Source organism: Octopus sinensis, linkage group LG6 (genome assembly GCF_006345805.1).
Source record: "Octopus sinensis linkage group LG6, ASM634580v1, whole genome shotgun sequence".
Classification (NCBI taxonomy): domain Eukaryota; kingdom Metazoa; phylum Mollusca; class Cephalopoda; order Octopoda; family Octopodidae; genus Octopus; species Octopus sinensis.
In genome coordinates, this window is record NC_043002.1 from 117,402,902 (window position 1) to 117,430,298 (window position 27,397).

A 27,397-nucleotide genomic window follows, 5' to 3' on the forward strand; every position below is an offset into this window, starting at 1 on the left:
AATTTTGTAAGCAGTTGATAATACTGACTTGCTTTCATCTGAATCATGATATCCCTGTTAGTAGATCACTTTACACTATCAAATAATAAGTTCAAATAATTTTAAAAATATCTTTATTTTAAACATCTTTAATTAAGTGAAGCAAATAGTTTATAACTTTTGTTTTCCTCTGAATTTAGGCAACAGATTCATAGATGTTTTCATGTTCTTGACTTGTCTATTGATTGATATAGCAAATCATGATTCCTTAATTATATTCAATATGTGAATATTTATTCAGTCCTCTTATGAGTTTCTAGTCTGTTTTCTGAAGTAGTGAAAGAACTCAAGCTCGACCACTAAATGTAGTTGAAAGCTCATGCATTTTTATGTTTATACTGCTGCATTGACTAAACTCTTCAGGGTGGGGTACTAGCATGGCTGCAGTCCAATGATAAAAAGTATATAATACACAAAATATATATAATATACTGTGGTACATTAGTGCTAAGTCGATAGATACAATTTCAGATTTTATTTTAAAAAAATTGTGTATGTAGGTACATGCATTGCTCTGTGGTTAAGAAGTGCAATTTGTAACAGCATGGTTTTGGGTTCCATCTCAGTGTGGCACATGGAGTAACTGTCTTCTCTTGAACCTGCAGCCATAGTATTATATATATATATATATATATATATATATATATATATATATATATATATATAGGAGAGTATTGTAGTTAGCTTGAAGCATTGTGTATTGTTTGTAAAGAATAAAATGTTTTGAATGGTACAACAATGCACTATAATACAGACAATGGGATATAAGAACTGTTGTAATTTAGTCAGCCATAGTCATCATCATCATCATCATTTAGCGTCCGCTTTCCATGCTAGCATGGGTTGGACGGGTCAACTGGGGTCTGTGAAGCTGGAAGGCTTCGTCATGAGAAGTGAGTGAGGTCTGCCATGTCTCAATCTCGTGTGTGCTGGTACATCCGTAGCGCTGCTTCTAAGTTTCGTGTTATACGTGCAGTTTCCTTTTTTTCTTGTTATAAACTACAGATGAGCATATTATCAAAAATGAACCTACACGTATTCAGATGTATCTAAATAATGTATTGATTACCAACCTCCAGCCTGTTGTTAATTTGGGGCCCTATGTATGAGTATAGCTTCCTTAATTCTTAAATTACCCAAATTTCTTATGCCAAAAATGAACTTGCACGCATCTAGAGTAAGTGCAGCAGAATGGAGGACAAGGTAACCCACACTACACGCTTCCTAGATATATTGAAAACCAACGGGTACCCTAGATCCATTGTAAATCAAATTAAGTACTCAAGACGACCAACACACTGAACACATAGAAAACCCAGTAACACATGCTTCCTTAAAATACCCCATTTTAGCGAGAAGATAACTACATCCTTCCAAAGAGCCATAAGAAGAGAAGGGCTAGACATACAACTAGCCCACTCCGGCCCCTCTCTGAGAGGATACCTCACTAAAAAACAAACGAAGGACAACAATCAAGGTACACTAACAAACTGTCCCATCCATGACACAGATTTATGCCAACAGGTAAATGTTGTGTATAGAATACAATGTAAGAAATGCAACAAGTTCCATGTGGGTAGCACAACAAGACCGTTACACATTCGCATCAACGAACATCTGAACACGAGAGCTTCCTCCTTCAGAAAACATTGAGACAGATGCTGGAACACCGACAAAAGCGTAGCAGTCGCAATTGAGGCCAATGAAAGAAATTTGGGTAATTTAAGAATTAAGGAAGCTATACTCATACATAGGGTCCCAAATTAACAACAGGCTGGAGGTTGGTAATCAATACATTATTTAGATACATCTGAATACGTGTAGGTTCATTTTTGATAATATGCTCATCTGTAGTTTATAACAAAAAAAAAAGGAAACTGCACGTATAACACGAAACTTAGAAGCAGCGCTACGGATGTACCAGCACACACAAGATTGAGACATGGCAGACCTCACTCACTTCTCATGAGGAATTCCGGAAGGAGCATCATGAGACCACTGCTGAGATGCTTCCAAAAAAGAAAAAAGAAAAGCCATTAGAAAACCAATTATAGCAGCAACTCCATCTAAGAATATCTGAAGAAGGAATATTATTCTGAAATATCATATCAGACTATGGCTGACTAAATTACAACAGGTATATATCCCATTGTCTGTATTATAGTGCATTGTTGTACCATATATATATATATCATCATCATCATCATCGTCGTTTAACGTCCGTTCTCCATGCTAGCATGGGTTGGACGGTTCGACCGGGGTTCTGGGAAGCCAGAAGGCTGCACCAGGCTCCAGTCTAATCTGGCAATGTTTCTACAGCTGGATGCCCTTCCTAACGCCAACCACTCCGTGTATATTTTGTGTATTATATAGTTTTTAGATGTTTTAGTCATTGGACTGCAGCCATGCTGGGACCCTACCTTGAAGAGTTTAGTCAAACAAATTGACTGCTGTTATTTTTTAAGTCTGATACTTCTCCTGTCAGGCTCTTTTGCTAGGCAGTGGTGGGGGGAACAAATACACACACACACACATGTTAGTCTTACACACAGTTTCTGTCTGCCAAATTCACTCACAAGACATGGATTGGTCTGGGGCTGTAGGAGTAAAAACTTGCTAAAGGCACCACACCGTGGGACTGAACCTGGAACCTCATGGTTGCAAAGCAAGCTTCTTCACTACACAGCCATGTCTGCACTTCTGTATGTATATATATATATATATGTGTGTATGTGTGTGTGTATATGTATACACACACATGTATATGTACACTCCTCCCATTGTACTTTAACCTACCTCTCAAATACTTCACATAGAGCAACCATTCTATCTCATATTTTCCCTCTTAGTTGGGAGGACTCTTTAGTCTTGCAAGTTACAAGGCAAACTCACTGGTGCTGATGCCATTAAAATGCCACCCAGCCAAAACTGAGACACTGGAGTAATGTTTTCCTCCACCCCATTTGATCCTGTCAAAACATCCAGCCTGTGCCAACATGGAAACTGAATATAAAATCAATGATGAGATATAGAGGGGGAGAGAAAGTGAGATTTTGGACCAGGTGTGGGATTTTTTTTTTTTTTAAGAGAAATGTGTGTGTGAATGATTTTTTTTTTTTTAAGAGAAATGTGTGAGTGAATGACTTTTTTTTTTAGAGAAATGTGTGTGTAAATGATTTTTTTTTTTATTAGAGAAATGTATGTGCGAATGATTTTTTTTTTTTAGAGAAATGTGTGTGTAAATGATTTTTTTTTTAGAGAAATGTGTGTGTAAATGATTTTTTTTTTAGAGAAATGTGTGTAAATGATTTTTTTTTTTTTAGAGAAATGTGTGTGTAAATGAGTTTTTTTTTAGAGAAATGTGTGTGTAAATGATTTTTTTTTTAGAGAAATGTGTGTAAATGATTTTTTTTTTTAGAGAAATGTGTGTAAATGATTTTTTTTTTTTTTAGAGAAATGTGTGTAAATGATTTTTTTTTTTTTTTAGAAAATGTGTGTAAATGATTTTTTTTTTTTTTAGAGAAATGTGTGTAAATGATTTTTTTTTTTTTTTAGAGAAATGTGTGTAAATGATTTTTTTTTTTTTTTTTAGAGAAATGTGTGTAAATGATTTTTTTTTTTTTTTAGAGAAATGTGTGTAAATGATTTTTTTTTTTTTTAGAGAAATGTGTGTAAATGATTTTTTTTTTTTTTTAGAGAAATGTGGTAAATGATTTCTTTTTTTTTTAGAGAAATGTGTGTAAATGATTTTTTTTTTTTAGAGAAATGTGTGTAAATGATTTTTTTTTTTTTTAGAGAAATGTGTGTAAATGATTTTTTTTTTTTTTAGAGAAATGTGTGTAAATGATTTTTTTTTTTTTTTTAGAGAAATGTGTGTAAATGATTTTTTTTTTTTTTTTAGAGAAATGTGTGTAAATGATTTTTTTTTTTTTAGAGAAATGTGTGTAAATGATTTTTTTTTTTTTTAGAGAAATGTGTGTAAATGATTTTTTTTTTTTTTAGAGAAATGTGTGTAAATGATTTTTTTTTTTTTTTAGAGAAATGTGTGTAAATGATTTTTTTTTTTTAGAGAAATGTGTGTAAATGATTTTTTTTTTTTTAGAGAAATGTGTGTAAATGATTTTTTTTTTTTTTAGAGAAATGTGTGTAAATGATTTTTTTTTTTTTTTTAGAGAAATGTGTGTAAATGATTTTTTTTTTTTAGAGAAATGTGTGTAAATGATTTTTTTTTTTAGAGAAATGTGTGTAAATGATTTTTTTTTTTTTTTAGAGAAATGTGTGTAAATGATTTTTTTTTTTTTAGAGAAATGTGTGTAAATGATTTTTTTTTTTTTTAGAGAAATGTGTGTAAATGATTTTTTTTTTTTAAGAAAATGTGTGTAAATGATTTTTTTTTTTTTAGAGAAATGTGTGTAAATGATTTTTTTTTTTTTAGAGAAATGTGTGTAATGATTTTTTTTTTTTTTAGAGAAATGTGTGTAAATGATTTTTTTTTTTTAGAGAAATGGTGTAATGATTTTTTTTTTTTTAGAGAAATGTGTGTAAATGATTTTTTTTTTTTTAGAGAAATGTGTAAATGATTTTTTTTTTTTAGAGAAATGTGTGTAAATGATTTTTTTTTTTAGAGAAATGTGTGTAAATGATTTTTTTTTTTTTAGAGAAATGTGTGTAATGATTTTTTTTTTTTTTAGAGAAATGTGTGTAAATGATTTTTTTTTTTTTTTAGAGAAATGTGTGTAAATGATTTTTTTTTTTTTTAGAGAAATGTGTGTATGATTTTTTTTTTTGAGAGAAATGTGTGTAAATGATTTTTTTTTTTTTTTAGAGAAATGTGTGTAAATGATTTTTTTTTTTTTTGAGAAATGTTGTAAATGATTTTTTTTTTTTAGAGAAATGTGTGTAAATGATTTTTTTTTTATTAGAGATGTGTGTAAATGATTTTTTTTTTTTTTGAGAAATGTGTGTAATGATTTTTTTTTTTAGAGAAAGTGTGTAAATGATTTTTTTTTTTTATTTTGAAATGTGTGTAAATGATTTTTTTTTTTAGAGAAATGTGTGTAAATGATTTTTTTTTTTTTTTAGAGAAATGTGTGTAAATGATTTTTTTTTTTTTAGAGAATGTGTGTAAATGATTTTTTTTTGTTTTTAGAGAAATGTGTGTAAATGATTTTTTTTTTTTTTTTAGAGAAATGTGTGTAAATGATTTTTTTTTTATTAGAGAAATGTGTGTAAATGATTTTTTTTTTTTTTTAGAGAAATGTGTGGTAAATGATTTTTTTTTTTTTTTAGAGAAATGTGTGTAAATGATTTTTTTTTTTTTAGAGAAATGTGTGTAAATGATTTTTTTTTTTTTTGGAGAAATGTGTGTAAATGATTTTTTTTTTTTTTAGAGAAATGTGTGTAAATGATTTTTTTTTTTAGAGAATTTGTGTAAATGATTTTTTTTTTTTTAGAGAAATGTGTGTAAATGATTTTTTTTTTTTTTAGAGAAATGTGTGTAAATGAAATTTTTTTTTTTTTTTTAGAGAAATGTGTGTAAATGATTTTTTTTTTTTAGAGAAATGTGTGTAAATGATTTTTTTTTTTTGTAATAGAGAAAATGTGTGTAAATGATTTTTTTTTTTTTTTTTTAGAGAAATGTGTGTAAATGATTTTTGTTTTTTTAGAGAAATGTGTGTAAATGATTTTTTTTTTTTTTTTGAGAGAAATGGTGTAAATGATTTTTTTTTTTTTTTAGAGAAATGTGTGTGGTAAATGATTTTTTTTTTTTTTAGAGAAATGTGTGTAAATGATTTTTTTTTTTTTAGAGAAATGTGTGTAAATGATTTTTTTTTTTTAGAGAAATGTGTGTAAATGATTTTTTTTTTTTTAGAGAAATGTGTGTAAATGTTTTTTTTTTTTGGGAGAGAAATTGTGTAAATGATTTTTTTTTTTTAGAGAAATGTGTGTAAATGATTTTTTTTTTTTTTTAGAGAAATGTGGTGTAAATGATTTTTTTTTTTTTTAGAGAAATGGTGTGTAAATGATTTTTTTTTTTTTAGAGAAATGTGTGTAAATGATTTTTTTTTTTTTTTTTTAGAGAAATGGTGTGTAAATGATTTTTTTTTTTTTTAGAGAAATGTGTGTAAATGATTTTTTTTTTTTAGAGAAAGAAATGTGTTGATTTTTTTTTTTTTAGAAAATGGTGTAAATGATTTTTTTTTTTTTTAGAGAAATGTGTGTAATGATTTTTTTTTTTTTAGAGAAATGTTTGTAATGATTTTTTTTTTTTTTTAGAGAAATGTGTGTAAATGATTTTTTTTTTTTTAGAGAAATGTGTAAAATGATTTTTTTTTTTTAGAGAATGAATTTTTTTTTTTTTTTTTAGAGAAATGTGTGTAAATGATTTTTTTTTTTTTTAGAGAAATGTGTGAATGATTTTTTTTTTTTTTAGAGAAATGTGTGTAAATGATTTTTTTTTTTTTTTAGAGAAATGTGTGTAAATGATTTTTTTTTTTAGAAATGTGTGTAAATGTTTTTTTTTTTTTTAGAGAAATGTGTGTAATGATTTTTTTTTTTTTTAGAGAAATGTGTGTAAATGATTTTTTTTTTTTTAGAGAAATGTGTGTAAATGATTTTTTTTTTTTTTAGAAATGTGTGTAAATGATTTTTTTTTTTTTTTAGAGAAATGTGTGTAAATTTTTTTTTTTTTTAGAGAAATGTGTGTAAATGATTTTTTTTTTTTTAAGAAAATGTTTGTAAATGATTTTTTTTTTTTAGAGAAATGTGTGTAATGATTTTTTTTTTTTAGAGAAATGTGTGTAAATGATTTTTTTTTTTTTTTAGAGAAAGTGTAAATGATTTTTTTTTTAGAGAAATGTGTGTAAATGATTTTTTTTTTTTTTAGAGAAATGTGTGTAATGATTTTTTTTTTTTTAGAGAAATGTTGTAAATGATTTTTTTTTTTTTAGAAATGTGTGTAAATGATTTTTTTTTTTTTAGAGAAATTGTGTAAATGATTTTTTTTTTTTTTTAGAGAAATGTGTGTAAATGATTTTTTTTTTTTAGAGAATGTATGTGTGAATGATATTTTTTTAGAGAAATGTGTGTGTGAATGATTTTATTTTTTTTTTTTAGAGAAATGTGTGTGAATGATTTTTTAAAAATTTAAATATTGTATTTAGGTTTACATGTGTCTTTTTGTATGTGTAAATTTCTATACAGTTTTCATTATTTTACGAGGATGTACAGAAAAGTTCCTGGCTTTAAGTAAAAGAAAATACAGGAGGATCAGTTAATTATTATTTCATTCATCATATTCCCCTCTCAGATTCATACACTTATGCAGCAGTCTTTCAAGTTTTCTAGGCCCTGTAACAGAACTTGGAAGGTTGGGCCTCAGCCAGGCCTTTTGTGATACCCTTAAAGCCAGAAACTTTTCAGCACCCCCTCATGTGTGTTTGTAGGCCTGATTTTCGCATGTGTGTTTATATGTGTCTCTGTGTATAACTTTGTTCTGAGTGACACATAGTTGTATTTATCTATTTTATTTGTGTGTGTGTGTGCGTGTGTGTGTGTGTGTACTTTTAGCACATTTTCTTCTCATTTTCATAAAATGGTGACAGCTTTATATAAAATGATTGGAATTTTACGTTTTTGAGACTTTTAAGGGTTGGATTCTCTTGAAAAATTTTCGGGCACATGGACTTATGCATTAATATTAAAACATTTTATCATGACAATGTGCAGTTTTGTCTTAAAACAAAAGACTACATAAAGAGGATTTCAATTCTTGTATTATTTATCCATTTCTATTTGTGTGTGTCTGTATATGCATGTATTCACACACACATGCCAGTATAAATATAAACTCAAACTTATAAATTTACTTTTGTAATGCACACAAATGTGCATATATATATGTGTGTGTGTGTGCGCATGTGTGTATATATATATATATATATATATATATATATATTTGTATGTGTATATGTATAGATAGATAGGTAGATAGATACAAATGTGTATATCCCTATCATGCATTCATATGTATGAATAATGCACATCTTAAACACTTAAACTGTATGCACACACATGCAAATGTTATTTATACAAGAACCATACCCATATTAGGTTCTTTATCCACTATAGTGAGTTTTATATTAGCTAATGTTTGCAACATGTAAAATATAATTTGATATAATTTACAGCTCTTAAATTACTATATTCATTTATTTGTTTTACGTTTGGTTTTTTTTTAATGGGTTTACATGTGTTTGTTATTGAAGCATTGCTTTACAGCCAGATGATCTTCTTGTCACTATTATGTTTCTCAAATAAGGTGTCTCAAAGATGTAAAGTGAATGATTCTTTGACAGGAGAAAAAAGGGCAACAATGCTGCTCATAGCAAGTGACTTTTGTAAACAAATATGCACATTCATACATACTTATAATATATATTTGTGGTATAACACCTGAAGAAAATGTTGTAGTGTAAATGTAAGATAGAAACTGTTAGTACTGCAAATGCACTTTACTACACATTTTTTTTTCTTCCAGAATCCTGGCTACATGAAAAATGCTTTTGTATTAAAAATTGAAACTATTCATCTACCAGGCAATGGACAAATTGAAAATGTGAGTTTGTTTAACATTAGTTTCCTTTCCACTTTTTCTCTTACATTCTTTTACTCTCTTTGTCATTATAGGAAATATCTAGCTGGAATACTTATGGGATTTCATCTTTAGTAATGCTCATTCTTAATTGATTAAGAATCTGTTTAATTTTATTTTTCAGGAATGTGTGAAAAAAACTTCCATTTTCCTTTTGAATTATGTTTAGTTTTTTGTTTGATTTTTTTTTTTCCTCTTAGATAGAAAGTTATAACTACTTTTTATATTTATTGCTGTACAAATTTCACTTTGGATGCAATGACCTTCTTATACATAAGCTTGCCTTAGGCTGAAGATATGAAGCTTAGTTATTGATCTAATTATGTAGTTTGTAGTACATTTTACCTCAGCTAAGTACATTTCCAAATATTAGTGTACTGATGGCAAAAGTTTACTCCTTGAAATATTTTTATTACTAATTTAATAGCTATTGCTTTTCTGGCAGCAAAAAAGGCAAGATTTTTGTTTCATATTCTGCAAGTTCAGTATGTGTTGTATATTTGCATTCACTTAGATGACTGCTTCATAAACAATGTTCCTGGTCATAGTTCGATATTCATCATTATGATGTGACTTTCTGGCTTTGTGGTTGAATTCGCTTTGATTTGCAAACACTCCCAGTTTTTATTGGAACATTCGCTTTTCTGAAAGCAACATGTGTTTGTCTGTGTTAGAACACTGGAGTTGGAAGATAGAATTTTTCACTTCTAAACTTTATTCTTGATACTTGTTTATCAACTTAACAAAAGCAGGCCTTACAGGGAATTGCAATTTTTTTAGAATGAATGGTAAATTGGTATCAGATAATTGAAGAGAAATCCAAGGAACCATTAGCCCTCTGTTCAACGAAAGTCTTGCAGATTTGGAAGATGGAAACTGAAAGAAGCACATTGTGTGCGTCTTGATATTGAATCTTGACATCACTGCCATACAAGCACAATGTTTTGTTTCCAGTCTTCTGTGAAAACATGCAACCTGGGTAAAGTATTACCTTACTTTGGAAGCAGGTAACAGTAGGTGACAGGAAAGCCAATTGGCCATAGAAAAATCTGCTTCATGTGAGCATGGGAAAGTAGATGTTAAAATGATGATAGATATTTGACAGCTTTGACAGATTCACACCATTAACTATTGTAGTCAATTATCCACCTTAATGTCACCACTACTTAAAATTTTTTGTAGAAAACTCACAGAGGTAATTCTTACTGTAATGTCTGCTTAACATACAAAGTAAAGCTGCATTCTGTTCTTCACACGATCCCTGTATCATATGCTTTTTTACCAAATGACAAAAATCAAATATGCATTGGGAAGGATTGGGAAGTTCAACAAAAACAACTTGTATGTTGGAATTCAGTTGTGTTCACATGGACTTTTCCCAAAATACCCGATTCAAAATCTAGCGGAAGTTCCTGCTACTTCAATTTGAAAACTCGTCAGGACAGTCTATAGTATTGTGATCTACATTAAGTTCCTTTAGAATTTCTTGCTACTTTGGATTGCAGGTAAATCTCACAAACAATGTTGGTTTTCTAAATTTCCTTATGGTAGTCAGCTATCATATCTTAGTAGTGCTTTGCCTGTAAATGTGTTTGCTTTGCCTGTGTTTGGGAGAATTTATTGTTTTCCATTCTGATCTGCAATGATTATATCTCCCAGACTATTACACACATCTGCTTGTTTGGCATGTTGATATTTTTTTGAACATGCTGCAAAGAAGCAGATTGGACTTTGACATTCTGGCCTACACAAAACAGTTGCAATAGATTGTATCTGTAGTACAATATATTATCCACTTCAGCTTTCTCCTCTATCCAAAGTTAAGGAAATTGGAGATATGTCACTTTTCCATTGCTTCATTGCTTTAGTGTAAGGTAATTTCATCCATGTAAGCGGCCAGGGAAAAAACATGGTTACGTCTTGAGGTCACTGGCTTGGTGACAGTCACTATATATTTGAAGACTGTGTTGATTGTTCTCTGATTGGAACTTGCTTACCAACATTCTACCACTTTTGATGAATTTCTTTATCAAAAGTTTCTTGTAAGACTGTTGGGTACTGCCCTCCCCATTTCATATTCCACCTGTGTACATACTGTTCACACTGTCAAATTTGTATATTTTGCTTTTACACTTCTCTCTATTTTTCATTTTGATATTTCTTTATTTTTGTCTAACAAGTCATATAAATTATTTCCATTGCAGGCTCACAGTCTTTCACCTGAACATTTAAAAAGTAGGACTGTTGTTATGATTGATATTGCAAACAACTCTGTTGTTTCTTCTAAGGTAAATACATTTTTTGAGTCCTTAGTAGTACTTCTTTTTGTCATCAACAATTAATTAGATCCAATTTATGAGTGTGTGAGCAGCACCTGGGTGCAAATAGCACCATACGAGTGTGATCGTTGATAGAGCTGCTAACCGGCTTCTGTGCCAGTGGCACATAAAAGGCACCATTTGAGTGTGATTGTTACCAGTGTCGCCTTACTGGCACTCGAGCCCCATGCTAGTAGGGTGTTAAGAGCACCATCCGAACATGATTGTTGCCAGAGCGGCTATCTGGCCTCCGTGCCGGTGGCACGTAAAAGGCACCATTCGAGTGTGATCATTACCAGCATCGCCTTACTGGCACCTTTGCCGGTGGCATGTGTAAAAGATTTGAGCGAGGTTGTTGCCAGTACTGCCTGACTGGCCTTGTGCCGGTGGCACATAAAAGCACCCACTACATTATCGGAGTGGCTAGCATTAGGAAGGGCATCCAGCTGTAGAAACTCTGCCAGAGCAAGATTGAAGCCTGCTGCAGCCATCTGGTTCGCCAGTCCTCAGTCAAATCGTCCAACCCATGCTAGCATGGAAAGCGGACATTGAACGATGATGATGATGATAACATGTTTTTTTATTTTTTTATCAAGCATATGGATATACCTTATAAAGATTATGTGCCTGACAATCTTTAGAAGATGTATAAAATGTGCTCAGAATAAACTGGGTGAAGTAATGTTTTATCAATATAGATGCATTTTCATTTATTAAAATGAGTTTCTTTCTTAATCTTGTTTTAAGTGTTTAGATGCCTCCATTTTGACATCCAAGTACTATTACCTGTTCTCACCTGTTTAATCATCTACATATATTTTCTATCTCTCCACTATGAATTTTTTTACATTTTGAATAATAGGCACAAAATTTTTAAAATTCAAATCAATAACAGCAAAACTATTTTAGTTAGTTTAAGTAACTAATTAATATTCGCAAGTGTGTGTGAATGTCTTTGCAAAGCAGCTGTAGAAGACAAGTTAGAAATTTGAGGTTTCTTTGTATTGGGTCATCCCATAAATAATGGCTTTTTTTTATACTTTTATTTTTCAAAAGTTTTTTTTAATGTAAAATATACTCTCCTTCATTTTCTACAATCTTCTCCCATCTATCTGGTAGACTTGCAAGGCCCCTCTTCCAAAATTCACTTGTCCATGATGAAAAGTACTCCTTGAGTACTGTTCTGACCTTGTCCACAGAATTCAAATTTTTTCCATCTAAATGATTTTGAAGATTATCTAACATTTGATAATCAAATGGAGCAATGTCTGGCAAATATGGTGGGTGGGGCATCGTTTCCCATTCAGACTGCTCCAGCCTTTGGAATGTCATCCTCACTGTATGTAGCCAAGCATTATCCTGATGAAAGAATACTTTTCATCTTGAAACCAAAAATGGTCGTTTTTCTTCTGGCATTGACTTAAGCTGCTCACAGTAGATCTCCTTTGTTATTGTTTGGTTTGGGTTTAAAAGGTCAAAATGGACTAAACCTTTCATATCCCACCAAACAGATAACAACACCTTATGTGGGTGAAGACCTTTTGCTTAGGAAGCTGGTGTTTTTCCTTTCCCTAACCACTGTCTTCGGTGCTTGACATTATTATAGAGAACCCATTTCTCGTCACCAGTCACTATTTGGTCCAAAAAAGGTTCATTTGTGAGATATGACAGCAAAGAAGAGCACACATTCACTCTTTGCACACGATTAGACTCGGAAACTTTGTGAGGAACCCAATTCACTGACTTTTCCGATGGTATGCAAGTGTCAATGAATGGTTGAATGACCTAAACCAATCTTCTCTGTTAGTTCCTCAACAGTTACAATCGGATTTTGTTCCACTAGGGTTTGCTGGACGTCCTCGCCGAGCTCTACAGATCTTCCAGGTTGAGGCTCATCTTCTAGGCTGTAGTTTCCAGCTTGGAATTTCTGGAACCACTATTGACACTAACTTACACTTATTGCCTGATCCCCATTTACTGCATCAATATTCTTTGCACTTTCTGTTGTGTTTGTTGTTACCGTTATTGAACTCATCATCATCATTGTTGTTTAATGTCTGCTTTCCATGCTGGTATGGGTTGGACTGTTTGACTGAGGATTGGCAAGCAAGAAGGCTGTACCAGGCTCCTATCTGATCTGGCAAGGTTTCTACAGCTGGATGCCCTTCTTAACGCCAACCACTTTGAGAGTGTAGTGGGTGCTTTTTACGTGCCACCGGCACGAGGTTTTGGTGTCAACCACACTTGAATGGTGCTTTTTACGTGTGACAGGCATGGGAGCCAGTCAGGTGGCACTGGCAAAAACCATGCTTGAAAGGTGCTTTTTTGTGCCACTGGCACGAGACCAGTGAGGCTGCACTGGCATTGACCATGCTTGAATGGTTCATTTTACATGCCACTGGTATGGATGCCAGTCAGGTAGTACTGCCATCGGCCACGGCGATGACTTCACTTGACTCAGCAGGTCTTCCCAACCACAGTTTATTGCCCAATGATTGAAAGGTACTCTTAAATGAGCTGGTTATGCTGCACTGGCATAGGCCACAATTAGGTCTCACTTGGCTTGCTAGGTCTTCTCAAGCGCAACATATCTCCAAAGGTCTCGGTCACTCATCATCGCCTCTATGAGGCCCATACTTCACCACTTCATCCCATGTCTTCCTGGGTCTACCTCTTCCACAGGTTCCCTCTACTGCTAGGGTGTGACAGCTGTCCTCATCCATACGCAACACTTGACCATATCAGTGCAGTCGTCTCTCTTGCACACCACTTCTAATACTTCTTATGTCCAGATTTTCTCTCAAGCTACTTAGAGTCAGTTATGTATGCACACTGACATTACACATCCAGCGGAGCATACTAGCTTAATTTCTTGCAAGCTTATGCATATCCTCAGCAGTCACGGCCTATGTTTCACTGCCATGTAGCATGGCCGTTCACACATGTGTCATACAGTCTACCTTTTACTCTGAGTGAGAAAGCCTGAAGTCTCTGAATTTTGCCCAGGCTATTCTTATTCTAGCAGCTACACTCTCAGAGCATCCACCCCTGCTACTGACTTGGTCACCTAGGTAATGGAAGCTATCAACTACTTGTAGTTTTTTCCCTCGGCATGTGACAGAAGCTGTTTTCTGCACATTTTCAGTGTTTATTGCCACACACAAAAACTATCTTCCCAGTTAGCCTTCCTTTGATATTGCTGCACCTCTTATATGTCCATAGCTTACATCGGGTACATCTTATGGAGTTTCTGCCTATACCTTTTCTACAGATCAAGCAGGCCATCTACCTGAAGGGATTTGTGATCTGTCTGCCTTCCTACTTACTAAGACTTTGGTTTTTGCTAGATTGACTCTGAGGGCCTTCAATTCTAGACCTTGCTTCCATACCTGAAACTTCTCTAGTTCTGATAGTGATTCAGCTACTAGAGCAAGGTCATCAGCATAGAGAAGCTCCCAGAGGCATCCAGTCTTGAATTCCTCTGTTATTGCCTGGAGGACTATGATGAACTGATAAAGCAAAATATGCAGAATATGCTCCTTAGTCACTTCCATTATAGCTTTGAAAAAATAACTGTTAAAACTGAACTGCACTCTTCAAAACATGTACTAAGAATAAAATTAAGGTAAAATTTCTACCTGCTCTTATAGCAAGTTTATGCAGGGAGATTGTCCCGTCCCCCTCCCACTTTTAGTTCATAGAGTTGAAAAAGCCACATTATTTATGGGATGACCCAATACATCAGCAGAAGTTGAATTGTATTTTTTGTTTCAAAATTCAGCTTTTTAAAGTTTCATAATTATTGATTCTATTTTACCAGGACTATAAGAAAGATGAAGACCCAACAATATATAAATCTGAAAAGACTGGTCGAGGACCTTTAATAGGCAACTGGATGGTAAATATTTCATTTGAATTATTCAATACGTGCCTCTGTATTTTATTCTATCAGGCTGAGTAAAAATTAAGCAATATTTTGAAACGTGAAATTCATCACAATATATTTCAACAATGCGGAAATTTTATTCATCAAAGTAAGTATCAACACATTTTTGCCAAAACATTACAAGTTTGTTTATTCTGGTAACATAAAAATCTGGAATTCTGGAGCTGATGAACTCTTTGAACATACTTCCAGCATCGGTTTGATTTTTTAACTCCTTCTCTCACAGGAAACCAACAAGGTGCTTGGAAAAGTGGTAGTCGGTAGGAGAAAGGTCCGGGGAAGAACTTCATAGCCAAGTTCCCTCAACTTCTGGAGCATCATTAGTGAAACATGTGGTCGAGCTTTGTCATAAAGAATGATTGGCTCACTTCTGTTGACCAGTCTGGGTGGCTGAGTTGCAGTTTTTCGTTCATTTTGGCAATTTCATGACAATGTTTCTGCAGTAATGGATTTTCCTGGTTTTAAGAAGCTATAGTGGATGAGTCCAGTAGTACACCACCAAATAGTCACCATAACCTTCTTTTTGAAGAGTTCAGGTTTAGGAAAGTTTTTCAGTGCTTCATTATGGTCCAACCACTGTGAAGAACATTTTTTATTATTGTACAGAATTCACTTTTCATTACAAGTTGAAACACAGTTGAGAAATGGATCAATCTGGTTATGGAGAAGAAGCGATGAGCAAATTTCATATCTGTGCATTTTCTGATTGTCATTCAAATTTGTCAAGCTTTTTTGATTTTCCGATCACATGCAAATGGTTGCAGGCAGTTTTCTGGCTAACTTGAAGTTCTTTTGCCAGTTGTCGAGTGGTTTTATGTGGATCTTTCTCAATGACAGTCTTTAATTAACTGTCATCAATGACTGATGGGTGTCCACTATGCTCACGAACTTCAAGGCTTAGGTCTCCACTGAAAAATCGTTTAAACTATTTTCACCCTGACCACTCACTGGTCATTTCCTCACCAAACATTTCATTGATACCACAAGCAGTTTCAGCTGCTTTACGTCTTTTTTTGAAGTTGAATAGCAAAATTGCTCAAATATCGTGCTTTGACAGTTCCATTTCAGATGACTGTAACAATGGTGAAAAAAATATCAATGTTAATTTATTGATGTATCTGGGCAAGTCTGTCTGTATTATCAGACAATTGCAAAAAGATGTTTTAAAAAATTCAAAACTCTGCAAAAATCCGATACAAATTTTTCATGCTTCAAAACGTTGCTTACTTTTTACTCAAGTTGATACTTTGCAAAATTGGTGGAAAGCTCAAAACATTAAAAAAAATATTTTCAGGTTTCTTCATGATTGAAATAATTACTAGTTATAAAGATGATGTCAGTGTCTGGCTCCCGTAGGTGTTTCAATTAAATTTTAAAATTGATATGTCTCTAAAACCTATTTACTTTCTCAGATCACTTGTTTCTAAAATTCAAGAAGTACGTAATACAGTCCCATTTTTTTCTGTTGTCACTGATGACATATACTTTACATGATTATATGTAAAAACAAAACTTTCCAGCTTCTTCCATTTGCTCTGCACCTTAAATACAATTACCTATGATAACATATCTATAATTTAAATTTTGTACATCCAGAGCTGTTTGTAGTCTTACTATTTAAAATTGATAAGTTTTTTCTTTTCTTTCTTTTTTTTTTAGGATGAAGTCGACCCTGTTATGACCTGTTATAAATTAGTGTCTGTAAACTTTTCATGGATGGGATTACAATCACAAATAGAAAAATTTATCCAAGGGGTAAGTATTTTTGTACTCCAACATTTCTTACACCAATTTCAAGTTTTGGTTAAATTATCATATGGTGTTGATTATAATTCATGTATGGGATATCATTTTGTAGATATTTAGTTAAAATTTACTCCAAATTTTATAGGTAAAATGAGATAGACATAAGCATTTTGATATAGGGAAACAAATAAAATCACAGAATCAGTTTGTCCAACATACAAGGACATTTTTTTAAAGAGTTGTTTCAAAAACTGCAAACGATCAACATTATACTTCATATGAATTCTTTTATTTGTATTCATCATCATTATTTACAATGTTATTTTTTTTATACAAATGTATGTATTTAACAGATTTTTTAATGTGTCTACTCGGTGACTTTTGACATTATTTTGCTGGTCCTTAGTATGTAGTCCACTCAGTTTATTGTAACATAGTATGCGTACAAATAGGGTTGGGGTATATGTTTTACAACTGAGTATTATTCCAGTGAACATGTACTGTATATACTTGACTATAAGACACCCTCGTCTATAAGACGCACCCCTGACTTATAAGGTTCAAATCGGGAATTTTATCATTGACCCGACTATGTCGCAGTGACTTTTTTGCAGCTCGATTCAAATGTGACTTTGTGTATTCAATGAAAGTGATATTATGCAAATTGCTCTTTCTCTTCATGTTAACAAATAACATAGCATCAAATTAAAGAAAGACAGGTATGGTACTAAACAAACAACCAATGAACTTCTTTTTTTTTAATTAATTGTGTATTTCATACTAACAGAAGTAAAGAAATATAAAGATCGTCTTCCATGTACTTCTTGGCTTTGAAATTAGCAATTTAGGTTTTTTTGGTTATTCCAAGTGTGAGAACTTCAGACATGGCTTGTACCTAGAAAATATTTGAAGATTTTTTTTATAGGATGTGATTATAAGTCGCACCCCCAACTTTAGTTGCAACTTATATCCGACTGTAACTCTAATCATCATCAGACATCCGTTTTACCTTACTAGCATGAATTGGATGGTTCTACTCCATCGGTGTCTCACAACGTTTTGCACTCCTTTTCTGTTTATATATTAAGATCATGTAAAGATCATTTAGAAAGATGGATTGTAAGGTGTTGTCTAATGCAAATTGTTAAACTACTCAAGTAAATAATTTACATTGAAAAGGGAAAATTTTAATAACCTTTTTTTTTTTTTTACAGCAAGAGAAACGAATTTTCAATAATTTTCATCGTCAGGTATTTTGTTGGACTGATTATTGGTTTGGCATGACTTTAGAGGATATACGATCACTTGAGGAAAAGACGAAGGAAGATTTAGATAAAGTAAGTATAATGTGATGTTTTCTAAAGGCACAAACATCTGATATCATTTCTTGATCTACTAAAATAGGGATTATATCAGTTTCTGTATTATTTTGAAAAATGTTTTTTTGTTTTTTAAGTTTCATTAAGATAATTTTCATTTTGTTTAAATTTTCAGAGAGAGAGAAAATAAAGAATGTAAACATTTTAAAAATATCTTATTTTCCACAGTCTTCATTTATTAGAATTATAACCATTTCTCCTTAACTGAAAATATTATCAGTGAGATGTAGTTTGATATTTTTTATTTTTTTGTTCAAAATTTATCACCAAAGAAAGGGCTATGTTATTTCCAAATTGGCAGTATTTGTTGTTTATATTGAATATTTATAAATCCTCTCATTTATTTAGAATGGAATGAGAGAGAGAGAGAGAGATTTTCATGGGTCTGTTTTTCTATGCTGAGTTTGACAGAGTCCCCACAGTCCTTTATTATCTGACATACCAACTGACTACTGCTGCAGCTATTGCTTTTTTTGTGTGTGTGTGAGACATGATTTTTGATGGTTTGATACCCTTGTTATTCCCAACTACTTTTCAGCATGAACAGGGGATACATTTTATCATGTAACTGATATGAGACAGGGTGTCTGCTGCCAGGATCAACATATCCCTTCCATATCAGTTTGCATTCAGAGATAAATTGCCACTTCAGCAGCTTGTGGACTCCATATAATCATTGTACTTTTGAGACAGATTCCTTTTTGTGTATGTTTGGGTTGCTTAATTTCTTAGATGGGTCACCTTCACTACAGCTAGCAACCATGTCTCTATGATGGTTGATGAAATTTAGTTACCAAGGAAGCTTGCAAATGGTACTCCAAAATGGCCTGGCAAAAAGTTGTCACTGTTATGAAGATAAGGAGAGGGACCTTAGTATGTTAGCCACCATTTTAACTGCCTTTAAAGAGAGAGAGAGAGAGAGTGTACCAGAGAAGTTTGTAATAGATAAGTTGTAAATGTAGTGAGTTGTCAAGATTGGTGGCAGGTGTTTTGGCGAGGAGCCTTCCACATATATTTCAGCCACTGTCATGAATTTTTTTTACACATTTTACTATCTTGATTATTGTTTATTAACATTTTAAAATTTTGTTTTTGTTTTCAGCAACGGTGTTTAGGCTCTGTCCGGGGAACTACATAACTGCTCAGAAACTTTTTAGTAACCAATCTAACAACACTATCACTGCTGTGAGCATGTCTTCACTGACACTGTAATTCCAAGAATCAAAAGACTAGTAATTAATACGAATTATTGTATCTTAAACAGCATCTAAAACCAAAAAAAATATGAGTTAAAAAGCGTATTTGAATATTCTGAGCAAGTTTTGCTAATAAAGTCTTATATCTTTATTAGGACAATTTATTTTAGCTGAACTTGAAACAAAGTATTCTCATTGTTTTTTTTTTTTCCTAAATTTATTCAGAAAATATTTTCTTTTAGGTTTTCAAATATCTTTTCAACGATGATGTATCAATAAACGTTTCCTTAGCTATTTGTAATAATCTCTGTATTTCCAAAAATTTTCACAGTAGTAAACAAAAGGATCAAAAATTTTTTAAAAATTAGAACTACCATGTCTGTCAGGTTATCTGTAAATGAATGTTTTGGAAAATTTCTAGTTTAGGTTTTAGAAAAAAATATTTTTTTCCATCAGATTCACTGTTTTTCATGAGCAAGCTGAACCTTAGTTTTTGGAAACATTACAAGTAAAAAAAAAAAGTTATGTGCCAAATGCTTATGGTAATTAACTTTAAACACTTTCAAGGTTTTATTGAACATTCAGCTTAAATTTGTTTAAGCTTGTTAACTAACTTTTATTTCTCTGTTTTATTGATTATATTTCTTTTTGCTGCTTGGCTCTTCTAGCATCCAAAAATAAATAATAAAAGAAATTAAAATACCTAAGTAATATAGATTTTTTTTTTTGTGGGAAGATGAAATCTTTTCAGAAACTTTCTCATTCAAATAGTCAGTGTCCTATATTCTGTAATGTTTGCATATAGTCTTTCTTCACTCACAGTTAATTAACAGTTGCTGTTAATATATTAGTAATTCTCAAATGCGACTGTCCAGATTGAAGGCTTGTGTTTTAATATACACCCCTCCCCCTCTTCCAATAAAACGAAAAGCAAAACAAAACTGCATATGTCTTCTTGATCTTTTAATTGAATCTTATTGATTTTTGGTTATAATTTTAAATTGTCTATAGCAAATAAATAAACCTGCACCTACCAACTTGTAGTGGTTTAAGGATCATGTAAATTGCCTTCAGATGAAAAAAAACAAACTGAATTAGTAGTAAGAGTTTACACACATTCTGATAAATTTTCTTTGTTGCAATGATGGTAATATATAGTTGAAGTTATAGAACTGGGAAGTGGTAGTGTTCATATATTTTCCAAGGGCATTAGAGATGTAAATGAATTATATATGTATATAAAAATTAAATGAATGTTTGGAAAGGGCTTTCTCGATCAATGAATTACAAGATTTTTATTTGGCTAACATCAGAAATTACAAATTTCTTTGTAGTCAGTCCTTAAAGAAAATTAATTTTTTGTTTTGACAGTGTCAGTCATTTAGTTACTTGAATCAATTCCATGCCTTCATTACCTTATATATAACACCATCTATTTTGTATACATATGTACATGTATTCATGTGTGCCTAGTTATTACAAAGTGAAAATGTGTACTCAAATGAACACACTAATACATTTTAGCATGTATATCATGTACAGCAAATATGTGCTTGAATGTAATCTCATTTGTATCTATGTTTCAGCATTTCATACATAAGGGACTCTTGTTCCAAAAGTTTTAATTCCAACTACAACAAATTATATTAATTTGATAATTAGGATGCTACAAAATTAAATAGAATATATTTGTTAATGAAAATAAAACCACTGCTTTGGTGCATTGACAGCAACAAGCAAAATAATTTTGTGAAAATAAGCAATTTGTCATTGGGTTTACATTAACGATTGTTGGCTTACTTAAAAGGTTGTTACACTTGGAAAAGTGCAAATATTTGCCCTTCTCGTTTAGAAACTGAATGTTTACGTTTTTAGATAATTCATCTATTCTTAACAAATGAATGACTGTATTCACTGAAATTATAAATTTCACCCATTCGTATCTCCCCATAGTCTTTGAATATACACATACACACAAACACTGGTTTTGCCTAATATATTAAATATGAAAGCAAAAGAAATTCATGTCAAACTGTTCTGTTCAAATTTAGCAAATTTTTTCACATAATCCTTTCTATCTCCACATTTATAAAAACCTAGGTGTAAATATGTATTTGAGAAAACAGTTATAGTAATAAATAATATTTAGTGATAATCATATATGTGAGTATCTATCAACTTTTAATCATATGGCATAAACATAAGGAGGTTCGACATTCTTCTCTATCCCAACATACACTTATACATAAACAACTGAGTATGTATCTTACTATTTGTTTTCCTCTATAAAAGATTTTCTTTTTTATAGTAAATGTTCAAGATAGCAAACAAATGATTAACTTTATATCAAAAGCTTTGGGATTTTTGAACAATTGAAAACTGAAAATATTGGCAATGATATGTTAATATAGCATATGTAATAACATTTTCTTGTTTTGGAGGGGTAATATCTCTCCTGTAGGAATAATTCTTAACTAAACATTTGAATGAAAATTATTTCTTCACTAAGCTTTCATTTTAAGTGTTCCAAAGTTTCAGAATATTTATGGAATAACTCAATTCTCATTATTTTCTTGTAGTTTTTGAATGGCAATTTGACATTTGGAAACTATTTAAAATCAGTCTTACCAATAAGTTAAATGGGAATTTTACATTTGAAATAATATTTTTCCTTTAAAAAAATGCTGTTATTATATCAGGTTGTATAATAAAAAAAAATTCTTTCATACAAGATGTGTAAGATTGGCCAAAATATTATTGCAGTCAATTCATAAACAGTGATTAGTATTTCTGTTGTGTGGAATTTTTGTTGATAGTGATTGTAAAAATGCAAAATCATCTTCAAAAACATTGCCAACATTTTATTTAGATCTATGGACATAAGGAATAATTTAGAGAGACAAAAAGACAAAAAAATTGAGAATTTAGTTGAAAGTAACTTGTGGTCCCTTCCTTTCCTCTCCTCCCTGTACTACTGCCTTTTGTCAATTTTCTATCATTGTAGCATCTCTATAAACTTTGCTAAGTATTTTGTCTTTTAACTTCCTTTGTAGACAGTTTTAAAACAAGAATAGAATTGATAAAGACCAAATTGAAAACAATAAAGTCATAATTTGAAAAAAATAACCATCAAAAACAAATGGTTTTCTTTGTATTATTAAACAATTTTTTTTTGTTTTGTTTTGTTTTGGCCACAGGTTTACAAAACTAGGTGGCTGCTTTTGTAGTGACTACTTTATTAACAGACAGTTTACTGTTTGGGAAATCTGTTGAGAGATAATTTATTTTTTATTAGTTACAAAACTCTAAGGAAGCAACATGATCAATGGCTTGAACTTCTTTACAAACTAGTATTTAGAGAACCTCTAAATGGTTGCTCTATTTGCTAGAAATAGTAGTCAAATGTATCTCATCACATACAAGATGCAATGAGGTATAATAAAAAGTAATATATATATAAAAAAAAAAAAGACACCATGAATAATGTACTTCTTGGAAAACACCCTTGATCAGGACTGATTTGGGCCAAAGTAGAATGTTTTTATGACACAGCAACACTAAAGATAATGTATTTAACCATGAGAGGGCTGAGAGTCTACTACTCTGCCAGTTTATCCAAGTCCACCCTCCTTCCATCTACTGTAAATTTTGTCTCTTTCCTTTCTTTGAAACTTAATTTTATGGTATCAGATTGACACCATTGTTTACTTATATATAGAGAGAATCAGTTTGTTCTCTTGTTCAGTCATTAGTTACGATATAATCTTCAGAAAGGAAGAATTTGCTAATTCATTAGCAATATTTTAAAGTCTGTAAATGATTGTTTTCTTGAAGTGATAATTTTCTCCACAGACAGGATCTCGTAGAAGTGGTCCTTTTATGTGATCCTTCTACAGACTTCCTGAATGACACCTGACTTCATTATTATGGCTGCTGACTTCAACAGATATGTCAACCTATGCAATGATGGCTTCTGTGACATACATTGAGGCTGTGGGTATGGTTTGAAACACACACACTAAGAAATCAGCCAGCCACATCATCACAAATCAGATTATATTCTTACGAGGAAAGGGTATAGAAGGGCTCTTGCAAATGCCAAACCCTTTCCTGGTCAGTAATGCATTACACAACTTCAGAGCAATGTCGGTAGAAAAACAGAAAATGATACAAAGAAGGAAGATATGGAAACTAGAGGATCCTACAGTTGGGAATAGGTTTAAAGAAATACTAATTGGTGCATATTACTCAAGGGAGAAAGATTTAGATGCCTGTAGCATAGATGACAGTGGAGAATTTTTATGAAATAACTTCCTTCAGTCTATGGATGAGACAGCCAAACCAAAAGTAATATGGTGACAGGAATAACATAACTGATAGAGCAATAAAAACTAAGAGACAGGCTTTGGAAATCTGAAAGGAAGGGGGTAGTGAGGAACATTGTCAAATTGCTAGATGAGCAGCTTGATGCAGAAGGGAAGAATTTCGCACATGTCCTGCAACATGAGGCTTTTGCATAGTGTTCAAAATTGCAAATGAGAAAACTGGGATATCATATGTATGTAGAATGATGATTGAAGTGTCATTATCAGATGCTGCTGAACATGGAGAATGCATAAGATAAAGACAGGATATTTCATTCTGGACCTATAGAGCAGTGTTTCTACCTTTTTACCCTTGCATAACCCTTAAAATATATTACATGTCTAAAGAACCCTTGTACAAAAAATTTATATACTTTATCTTTCTCGTATATTTTCATTGTAGTTCACATGGTAAACATCATATATATGTATATATATATATATATATATATATATATATATATATATACAGTTATATTTTTTGATAACATAATAGGTTAGGTTGGATGTCTATATTACAAAAACCAAAAATATGTTGTGTAATAGGACGATCACAAAATTAGTATTAGCTTATCTCTTTCTTGTGGAACCCCAGTTGAGAAATACTGCTATAGAGTGACCAGCAATTCAAGTTGACAGCAGCATGGTAGATAAAGCAATTAAAGACATGAAGAGCAGGAAAGCTGCAGAACCATCAATCATAATTGCAGAGATACAGTCTAATCAAAAAAAAAGTTAATAGGCCTTACTAGCAGACCTGTACAATGGTCTGGCAGATAATTATTGCAGGTAATGCTGTCTGGACTGGAAGACAATACTTTCTCTCAGACATAGATGCAAGCAGCCCAATGCTATTTATTCAAAACTCTCCCAAAATAGGAGGACTGTCATAAGGAAATTTAAAATTTGAAAAAATCAACGTTGATACAAGCTGCTGCCACTTCAAATTGAAGTGGCAGCAACTTCTACAAGATTTCAAATCGGGTATTTTTTTGGAAAATCGATGACCCAATGGCACAACTGAATTCCAGAAAAAAGGTTTATTTCATTGAGATTTCATAATTTTTTCTTTCTAATAGACAACAATTGTGACATAAAGCAAACAATTGACAAAGTTGTCTCTGCTGAAAAAGAAGTATATGATACGTGGAACATAAATAACTGAATGCAGCTTTGCCTTGTGTGTTAAATGGATGATACACGAGTTCTATTTACATATGTTAAGTGATGACAACTGTGATCCATTGTATCAGTGATGTTCTACTGAAAGAGGTCTTAGTGTTCATATGAAAGTTGGAAATAGGGACATTAAGGTGAATCAACACAATGCTTGATTAGTTAAAAAATAACAAAGCTCAAATCAATGCTGAATGGTGCATAGCTGTCAAAGTTGTCACATTTTTACTTAAATACCTGTTCCAAGATACAAACCCTTTTACAGTATTGCTAGAAAGAGAACAAGAATAAATTCATCTCAATGTCAGTGATGCAAATCAGCAAAATGTGAACATGAAATATGAAAATTGTGGAGAACTGTGATCATCCAGATCATGTTGGAAACTTCAAATTCTCCCTTCAGCAAAAAAAATCCTCTCACAGAATGCCTTCAGACTAACATACTCAATTAACAAGTAATTTTTTTTTTTATCTGAACAGTGCAAAAAATGCCCTTTAACAAACTCAGTTAACTAAACAACTTATTTTTATAAAAGAACCCAAAGATCCTGAAGTAGCCTATATTGCAGCTTTCTTGAACATCATACATGGCAATCATTAAATAAGGATTAGCAAAGAAACCAGAAGGACTAGCAGAGACCATCTGAAGAGTACACTACTACACATCCACTAAATGGCTATTGCTTCATTACAGAGCTGGAGCTACAAGTATTGATGATTTGTGTAACCTGCAGAAGTTTTAACAGGCCTTCCAAGCAATGAATCTCTTTAAAAATGACCGAGCATGGCAAATGTGCACAAATCAGTTGGCAGCCACTCAGTCTGCATACTAGCTCAGTAATTTATTGATTGCAGTTCATTTTTCCTCTCCATCTGAGCCTCTAAAATCTATACAACATGTTTTGCAACAATCTTACTCAGGATTTTCTACATTACAAAACAGAAACAACGTCCATTGAAAATGCAACATTAATGATAATGTGCATATTGGATAACCTGTTGTTTCAATATGTGCATTCAACAGTTTATTATGATTTTTCAGCTGCAGACCAACAACAAAATGTTTAACAAAAATTCAAAACCCTGCAAAAATCTGGTACAAATTCTTCATGGTTCAAAACGTTGCTTATTTTTTATTCAACCTGATAATTGATTCGCTGTCTGAGGAGTTTTTAATAAGAGATATTTTATAATTTTCTCTTACATGTATAATATTCTAACTCCTATTAGCAAATGGAACATGCGCAATGGTGAATAAATAATACTAAAAATATTTTCCACTCTACTGTTTTGATGCGTAATTACTCTGCAAATATTATTTTCCAATATTTTTCTACTCTTATACATGCCTCACACAATTATGACATCTACATACAATGTTGGCATACTGGAATATACAGATGTGCTTCACGAGGACACGACTTCGATTACAACCCTATCTACATACTATATATGTGTGTGTGTATATATATATATATATATATATATGCACGCATACATATGTACAGAAAGACTGATAGAAAGCACAGGCACGTAGTCCCCTTCTTAATCATATGGTTTTGAGTTCAGTCCCAGTGCATGGCAACATCGCCAAGTATCACTTATGATAACCAAGATTGACCAAATCCTTGTGAGTGAATTTGATAGATGGAACCTGTAAGAAATCTATCTATATAATATTTGTGTATATCTGTTTATGTTTGTGCTCTATAAAAGTTGCAAGCTACAAGGTTTGCTGTTGTCATTTCTCTGGTTGACAAATTGTCTGCTTCAAGCCTTTCAAGACATGTGTAATTAAGAGATTCCTTATTTAAAACACAGTCAAGTGTTAATGACAGGAAAGGCATCTGGTTGTGAAAGAATACTTCAATCATTTTTTCATTTAAAACATACTTGACTCAAAAAAACATGTAAATCAAACAAGACATATTCAAATACATTCATGTATTTGATGATATTTATATGTATATATACATATGATATATGTATATATGATTGAAATATATATATATATATGATGCGTATATATATATATATGTAAGTATATATATGTATGTATATATATATATATGTATGTATATATATATGTATGTATATATATATATGTATGTATATATATAGTTAGTTAATTTTTTGGCTCAAAAAGCAAAAATATATATAATATTTATATATGTATAATATATATGTACAATAAAATTATATATATAAGATACGTATATATATATATATATGGGCACAGGAAAAAAGTGTGTTAATGTCTGGGAGATTTTTTTGGTAGTAGAAAAGGCATTTAACTCCTATTTCTAAATTCAGTGCATGGCGAAGCGATTAGCTGACCCCTGATTATAATTATGTTCATAATTATAGAATTTTTGTACATATATGATATATATATATATATATAGAAATGGCAAGATAACAAAAGAATGAAAGAGACCTCGATATTCTGTAAATAGAGGAATTTATCTGTAAATATAATATGTCGCAATTCTCAGAGTTTTATCATGGCTACGAATAACTGTCATATATATACAGATATATATATATATATATATGTATATGATACGTATATATATATGA

At 31.6% G+C, this 27,397-nt stretch overlaps 1 protein-coding gene across 2 annotated transcripts in view; it reads left to right on the forward strand.

Annotated features, from left to right (window-relative positions):
* The window catches only part of LOC115212784 (phosphatidylinositol transfer protein alpha isoform), an 86,182-nt gene extending 65,671 nt beyond the window's left edge, over positions 1-20,511 (forward strand). For both annotated transcript variants that reach the window (XM_029781473.2, XM_036504287.1), the window contains exons 5-10: positions 8,579-8,656; positions 10,897-10,980; positions 14,831-14,908; positions 16,616-16,711; positions 17,917-18,039; positions 19,184-20,511. In XM_029781473.2, coding sequence (XP_029637333.1) covers positions 8,579-8,656; positions 10,897-10,980; positions 14,831-14,908; positions 16,616-16,711; positions 17,917-18,039; positions 19,184-19,219 — 495 coding nt within the window. In that variant the 3' untranslated portion in view covers positions 19,220-20,511. The remainder of the gene's footprint in view (positions 1-8,578; positions 8,657-10,896; positions 10,981-14,830; positions 14,909-16,615; positions 16,712-17,916; positions 18,040-19,183) is intronic.
* Positions 20,512-27,397: the final 6,886 nt, after the last annotated feature.